This window comes from Gymnodraco acuticeps, unplaced genomic scaffold, assembly GCF_902827175.1.
Source record: "Gymnodraco acuticeps unplaced genomic scaffold, fGymAcu1.1, whole genome shotgun sequence".
Classification (NCBI taxonomy): Eukaryota; Metazoa; Chordata; class Actinopteri; order Perciformes; family Bathydraconidae; genus Gymnodraco; species Gymnodraco acuticeps.
Genome location: NW_022990145.1, coordinates 349320 through 357272, shown reverse-complemented (window position 1 = coordinate 357272; position 7953 = coordinate 349320). Strand labels below are relative to the sequence as shown.

The 7953-nt window shown below is 41.3% G+C and overlaps 1 protein-coding gene and 1 long non-coding RNA gene across 2 annotated transcripts; both read left to right on the top strand.

Moving 5' to 3' along the window:
• The first annotated feature begins 725 nt into the window (after positions 1 to 725).
• Positions 726 to 2448, top strand: LOC117546843. The gene is made up of 2 exons (XR_004569081.1): positions 726 to 1170; positions 1628 to 2448. It is a non-coding gene; the product is annotated as an uncharacterized LOC117546843 (long non-coding RNA).
• Positions 2449 to 3622: 1174 nt separating this feature from the next.
• Positions 3623 to 7552, top strand: LOC117546842. Its single transcript, XM_034217205.1, has 2 exons — positions 3623 to 6445; positions 6570 to 7552. The coding sequence occupies exon 1, from the start codon at positions 3796 to 3798 to the stop codon at positions 4624 to 4626; it is 831 nt and encodes a 276-aa protein (XP_034073096.1). The 5' UTR covers positions 3623 to 3795; the 3' UTR covers positions 4627 to 6445; positions 6570 to 7552.
• The last annotated feature ends 401 nt before the right edge of the window (positions 7553 to 7953 follow it).

The following is a 7953-nucleotide window of genomic DNA, read 5'->3' as shown; positions in this document are numbered from 1 at the left end:
TTATACTTTGGATTCCTAAAGCTTTTAGTCTACTATCCCATCATTCAAGGGTGGTTTTCACTATAAGTAATGTATTTTTTTTAGGCGGGGGTAAGAATTTACCTTTTTTTACTATGTTCCATCTGAATTTACTCTGACTGAGAAATATCTATATTGATTCTGACACTTCTACATCCAACTCACAGATGTAACCTTGCTTTGATAAAATACATTATTCATATAACCCTTTTAGAAGTTAAGTTATAGTCATTTGTTTTGGGCATAGCATTTTCGAGCCTGAAACCTTAAAAACAGGCTCAGGGCTTAAGAGGTTAATAAAGGAAGGAGTGATTGTTACATATTCGGACATCCAAGGTTCCACGCACTGTTAGGGAGGTTAACATTGTTCTTTAACCCTTAAAGGCCGAGCGAGCCGCCCGCGGCTTCAAAGAGGTAGCGTTCTAAAATGCTTAATAACTTTTTAACCGCTAATTCTATCCATCTGATTTAAAAAGTGAGGTAAAGCGGCTATTCTAGGCTTTTTGCTGGTATCACTATGTCCTTTTCCGGGATTTAGAGGCTCCGACGTGATCGGGGCAAAGTTATCACATTTTACAGCCTTGATTCGTCAAGGAGACCCACGCGGCCCCTCTGTCTGAGCCAAACAGCCAAGGTTTTAGACTAAGTCCCACCCCCCTGTGTCCGGATAGGTTTAAAATGTAAAGGTCCAGGCAGACCTCTGCCCATGCTACCATCTTCTCGACCAATCAACATAGGTTGCTGTGTATGTTTTTGGCGGCGGGAGATAAACAAAGAGAAACAGAGAGACGAGAGAGTAATACTAAAGAAGAGTAATTCTGCCAGCGTAAGAGAAATACATACAACACGAGATATCTAGATACAGTCACACACACACACACACACACACACACACACACACACACACACACACACACACACACACACACACACACACACACACACACACACACACACACACACACACACATATCCCAAGACAAATTCAAACCAACATGTCAAAACGGCGTTACACTACGGAAGAAACCGTAGAATTTATTTTGTCTGGCGGACCGCTTAGCGATGCAGCGATGGATTCCTCAGATTCTGAAGCTGACAACTAGCAAGGAAGAGGAGTATGATCACGGGATTGATCCCTTCGAAGATAAAAAAGTGAGTAACTTTGCTTATTTCTTATTGTTTGTGTTGCATTTATCGGTTGTTGTTGCTGTATAACGCCGAAAATAATTAGTCCTAAGAGTTTTTATAATGGATGGCCATTTGCCGTAATTGTGTCATAAAGTGAAGTCCTGAGCTCAAGATTCACTATCAATAGAGGCTACTATTTATTTCAGTAAAAAAACGTCAAGCAATACCTTTCATTTATTGCCTCATTCCGCTTGCCCTCTTTGGTTGTTTGTTATGAGGTCTAATGTTATTATATTCATTGCATTACAATTCAGTTACTGATTCCATCAACTAGTAATGTTAGCAGAGGGATAAAGTGTGAATCAAATCAAAAGTTGAGACTGTGTTTAGAAAACAGATAGGATGACACTGGAGAAATAAAAGCAATAAAGGAAATAAAATAAATTCAGACATCTGTATATTTTCCTCCCTTTTATTTTAGTACAGAGGATGAGAGAGGGGATGCACAAGCCCCTGTCCCCATCAGTAGGCCTCCTTCAAACCGAGAGGGAAAAGAATGTGGCCAGGAGGGTGCAGCATCCAGAAAAAAGGCCAAACCAATGCCAGCCCCCCTGACAGTGAAAGGGAGAGGAAGAGGGAAAGGGAAAAAAACATCTCTGACCCCAGAAGAGCCAGGAGCTGTTTGGAACGGACCTGAGGTGCCAGATACTGCCCAACAACTACCACACTTTTGCCCGAAAAGAGCCCGTGGAGTCCAAGGTTTTGTTGGTGTGGAGTATACTCCTGCACAAATATTTAGAAATTGTTTTAACAACCAAGCTGTAAATATCATCTGCAAGAACACAAACAAAAATGCTGAAAAGGAGCAGGCTAAGGGGGAAAAGTTTGTTTGGGAAAGCCGGTAAAATTCCTCATGTATGTCGGCCTTATGATGTTCATGGCACTTCTAAAACTGCTCAAAGTAAGAGACTACTGGAGGAAGGGATCACACCTGAGTGTTCTCTTTCCTGCTTCTATCATGACAAGAGACAGGTTCATGGCAATCAGCAGAGCTGTACATCTGAGCGACCCAGACCATGATGAATCTTGATACATTTCCTTTGCTCTTCATATATTTTTCTAATATTTTGGTTATAGTTTGAAGATCATTTGCTCTTTGTACTTTTGCACTTTCTATATATTCCTAATACTTTGTTTATAGTTTTAATATAATTTGCACTTTGTTAATTTGCACTTTGAATTTGTTTCACTGTTTGTGTTTGTATTTCAATGTTCAAATTATAATATATATCTCTGAAACAAGTTATTTTTGTTGCAATGTCATCTGTTATGGTTTAATTGTTTACTCTCTCAACCTTTTTTTGACAGAAGAAACATGATCAGTCATTTAAATATGGAAATACATTTCGTTTTAATTATTCCATATTGTAATAAATAGCTGTAACTTGCTCAGGGAACATAATATGCAGATGAAATTTAATTTGAAAGCCTAAAACATCTAAATGCAGCTTTGTAAATAATAAAAAAGAAAATCCCTATGTTCCTGGCGGAGTAAACAGTAAAAAAACACAACATTTGTACTGGCGTTTTTGAAAAGTGCTGGTAAATTCAGCCATTATCACACAAAGTTATGGTAAAATTTGGACTTCAAATTAGCCAGACTTGAACTAGAGGTTCTCCTGAATCAAATGAGGTAAGGCACTTGATGCTGACTGCAAGAAAAGGTTAGAACAGGTTAGGAGAAACAAATAAATACAGGAGAGTCAGGCAGGCGAAAATTCCGTCTAGGTCTTTAAGGGTTAAGTGGACCAGAATTTAAGATAAATGAATATGAGTTATGAAATACATGGCAGAGCTTTACAGATCCCAATGATGTTTTGACTCAAGAAAATAATTATATGCACAAGTTTCTGAAATAGATCTATTGGACATTTTAATATAGATTAGGTGTTAATAAACTGCAGTAGTAGTACTATAAGGAAGTGACATTTTTGGCTAACACATTTCAGGGAATGTGGGAAACAGCTGTCCCAATGAAAAGTTAGAGATATCTGAAAATTATAGTTGTAATCGTGAATTAATAAATGATGGCGCTCCATATATGACAGATTTTTTGTAGACAAAGGATACTGGCCTAAGCTGAAATATCAAAGTCTCTGCAGAGCACGACACGTGCCCAAAAAGACTGAGACCAAATGAACTTTGACCCTGACCGACAGTGTGACTTGAGAAAGGCACTGTCAATGACTGACTCTGGGGTGAACCTGACCAAACTTGACTTTACAACCTGACAGTGTGAGTGTCAATGTGAGTGTATGTCTGCATGTGATCAGTGTAACTGCATGATTTAAAACGATGACTAATCAAGCATGTTTTTGGACTAACACATTATTCTGGGGCTCTGTGGGAAATGAGAGGTTTCCTAAAATTCCACAAAATTGGAAAACCGCACTTGTGACCCGTTTCTAATCTACTTGATGATATTTCACTCCCACAGGAGGTGGCGGTTTGCAAAATGTGAAGCTCAAACTAAAATCTGAAGATTCTGTTTCTTTTAGGACTGAAAGATGGAGAGAAACACTTCATTTTACTGGAGTGTTTACCGTGGAAAATAATGGATGTACATTTTCTTATAATCAATTAGAAAGGATGAACCAGAACATCAAACAGAAACTCAGCAAAGCATGTGAGGAGACAGGCATGAAATGGTTAGACGCCTTGCCTCTGGCCCTTATGTCAATCAGGAGCTTGATTAACCGAGGGACAGGTTTCTCCCCATTTGAGCTGATCCATGGCCATCAGTTCCCGGGCCCAGGAGCCCTGAGCGTAGGAAAGGAAGTAGAGCTCATGAGTTCGAAACCTTATTTCCAGCAATTTGAGGGGTGGGTATCATGCTTTTCCACACAGGTTGCTGACGCCAAAGGGGGACCCGAGAGGCACAAGGCCAACACAGCGGAGTTCGTCTGGCTGAAGGTCATCATGCCTAAGTGGCTCAACCCCAGGTTCTCCGGCCCCTACAGAGTGACTCAGAGAACCTCCCATGCCGTCCGCCTAGAAGGAAAGGGGGACAACTGGTACCACTGGAGCCAGTGTGCGGCGGGGAAACCTCCTGCTAGGACCCTAGACGACATCGGGACGGACGTGGCCCTCACAGAGGAAGTCGACTCGGAAGCCGCCATCAGAGGACAGGAGGAGGACACCGAGGACATCCCTTCAGCAGACAACTCGGAAGCAGCCATCAGTGGACCGGAGGAGCAGGATCCTGAGGACATCATCCAGCAGATGGCCCAGAAGCTGCAATCAGCAGGCTGGGGGACATCACGAGGAAGCAGAGGAGTCTACTTCTCTCTGATCAGATTCATCAGTTCCACCATTGAAGGAAAAGCTGCTCCTCCCCCTCAGTACCAAATGCCCTTGTTGGCCTATGCGGAGGGAGAGGACGAGTATGATGGCTCAGTAGACAAGGATGCAGTTTTTTAACATATTTTGGTCTCTCTCCACTGTCATAAGAAGTTGTTATGATGGGCTGTTCCCAAATGTTTAAAGGGCTCTAAATCCCAGCTTCTGATGGATTTATATAATGTTGGGGGACGGACACAGTGGAAAAGAATGACAGTAGTTATGTTTCAAATGCCTTGAAATTAGATCAAAAGGGGGAATTGAAGTAAAGTGTTACAGCAGAAAGCTTAATACAGCGTATTTCTGGTATATTCATTTTATGTCACCTGATATATAAGAAGTGTGTTAAATTTCAATGGACAAAGTACATTTGTTCCTCTTAATTATAGAGAGGTTTTTTATATATTCCTGAAACAATGTCCCCTTTTTAGTAAAAGTAGATTAGCGCAATAGTCTTTTCTTCCACTTTTATGTATAATCAAAAGTTGTTTTATTTGGCTATTTGTGAGTAGGTAAGGTATAGTATAACCTGTGATTTCTGCCTTGAGTGAAAAGATTACCCGTTAAGTATTTTTCAGAAAGTCTTGTTGCAGTTTCCAGATATCAGGAGAGGCCCCTGAGTCTCTTTGTTAATCATCAATGGTCTTTGCAATTAACAGGGGAACTCCAAGAGAGATCTTCCTCAGATATAATCCAGTTAAAGTCTTGTTAGTTAATGATTCATTTCCTGCAAGGCTCATAAAGAGGCCTGGAGACAATAGTCGGCCTGAATGATCAATATATGTATACATTCCAAGTACTAAATTGCTACAACATTGTGGAGTGGTTGGCTTAAACATGCTCAATTACTCTGTATGAAGTAGGAGCAGTTTTGCATGAGGAGACATTCTTATTTAAACACGGCATGTCAAGTATCAGGGAAGTCTACATGTCTTATATATATGTGTGTGTTTAATTACTTTGTATCAATAATGGCAGTCTGTGTAACAAGAAGCTGGAAATATGAGAAGTGAAACCTTTGGAAGTAAGATGTGAGCGAGGGGATATCTTTATTTAGACAGCTCTGATCTCTGGAATGCTGCAGGATAAAATGAGTGTGTGTTACACATGCTAAGGGAAATGAGAGTGCGTTCTCTATATATGTTTATGTAGAGTTCTACTATTTCACTGCTTGAGAGCAGAGGTAATGTTTTCCTCGTTATTATTGATATTAAGGTCATTTACATGTATTGCTTGTATTGGACAACTATATTTTAGATATATCTAAAAGAGGCCCAGAGTATGTGAGACTGTGTGGGTTAAACTGATGGGGGAGGGGGAGCAGAGAAGGAAGTATATGGAATGTGTGTGTGTGTCCAAACTGCAAGAATGTGAGACAGCGAACACCAGATTTGTTTGTTTTGCCACAAACGTAAGAGACTCTTGTTTCCGGGTCATCTCGGCTGGCTAGCGCTGATTCGCTGCGACAGGCTGTCGTTTTTATATCGCCCAATAGATGACCTGTATGGGAGGAGCATCCACACAACTCCTCCTGTTGTTTCTAACTACATGAAGCCCTGTTGTGTCCTTGTGTCCGGTCTCTGTTCCTCCTGCCGTCAAGATAGTAAGGTCTCCCAGCACTAGGACCAGAGCAGGGGCGTCGCTTTAAAAGTGTATTGTTGTTGTTTACCATTAAAGCAGATTATTGTTTAACCCTTTATCTGGTGCTTTGAATTCCTTCTTTTATAAATCTGACTAGCTCATCAAAGGACACACGCGGAGCCGAGGTGGGTTTCAGACCACTCTTTGCTCCAACAGTCTCCAGCAGGAAACCGCTTCGTGGATGATCAAGGTGCACTGCGTCGCCCACAGGCTTGAGCTGTGCCTGAAGGGTGCTTTTAAAGATTCATACTTCACACAGGTATGTTTAATTAACAATACATTTAGAAAAAATTGTGTAAGGTTTTGCTACATGTACTTGTATACTATTATTTACACCGTCACAGTATGGAATAATTCACTTATGTTGTATTTTTCCCCCTCAGATTGACGAGTAAGCTCATGCGCCTCTACTCCCTGTACCGTCGTTCGGGCAAGAAATGGAAGGAGCTCAAGGCCATTGGAGAGGCTCTTGAAGAGCATGTCATGAAGCCAAGTCACTCTCAGGGAACAAGAGTACGGAGACAGTGAGCTGCGTAAGCTCTGTGAGCATGGTGGAGAGGGAATGGTTAAAAGCCAAATATGATATTGTGCAGCACCACAAGAGGGAGGCTTTCCTTGTGCTTTGGCAGAGGATGCTGACTGAAAAGGAGAGCAAGTACCCTAACTTACTCCATGTCGTCAGGATCGTCCTGGTATTCCCTGTTTTCACATCTCAAGTGGAGCGCCAGTTTTCCACAATGAAGCGTATGCAAGGAGACTGGCGCTTTAGGCTGAACACCTCGACCATCGAGGATCTCCTTTTTCAAATCCGAGGGCTGTGACCCTGTTGCATATGAGAGCGAGGAGGCGGTGGCAAGATGGTGGGCAGCTGGCCTCTTGAGAAAGAGACCAAACATTCAACCATATGGGCCAAGACTGAACTTCAACCCTGACCCACAGGCAGCTAGCCCTACTCCACCTACCTCCCTATGTCCATCCTCAAATGATGATGAGTCAGATTAAAGAGACTCTCTCGTACATGTACACACATACACATACACACTTTTGCATTCCAAAGTATTGCTTGTTCTTACAGTTGAATGTTTGAGCTTCACTGTGCACTGCTGAATGATTTATATGCAGAGTTTAACCCTTGAAGGCTGTTTCTTCTGCTCTGAAATTGAATATATGTGTTACATATTAATACAAATGTTGATTTGATTTTGGATTTCTGAATGGGAGAAGTAGTAGATAGAAAACATACCAAACACTAATTATTCAAAGTAGAGTATTTTATTTTGTATACACAGTAATACTCTAAAAGGAGGCATAGGACTATATGATGATTTGTTTGACATTAAAAAAGTCTCCAAGCTCCAAATCCTAATTTTTCCCTCAATGGACTTTGTGCCCTGTCTTGTGGCCTTTATGCCCTAAAAATGACGAAATTCCAACCCTGATCTCAGTACAAAAACAAACGCAAATATTTAATTTTAAACAGTCCGTTACTGAACTGATTTGGGATATTTGTACTTTGATAACCATTAATCTGCCCTTCAATGTTGACCATATTCTGGATCTTCTTGGGGATTCTTCAAATCCCGCCAAATTATGTGTGACGTAATTGCGGGCCAAGAGCACCAGCTGCACCGTTCCGGATCCCAGCATCTGCATGTAAACACACGATGGCACACACAGCAGCAAGCTCAGACAGCGATGACAGTTTAATTTTGAACGTGTCTGAGAGCTCATATGAGGCTGAAGGATCGCTTTATGTTTTATCTGTTA

Coding starts and splice junctions, on each gene's coding strand:
- LOC117546842 (XM_034217205.1), top strand. CDS start 3,796: ATGAACCAGAACATCAAACAGAAACTCAGCAAAGCATGTGAGGAGACA.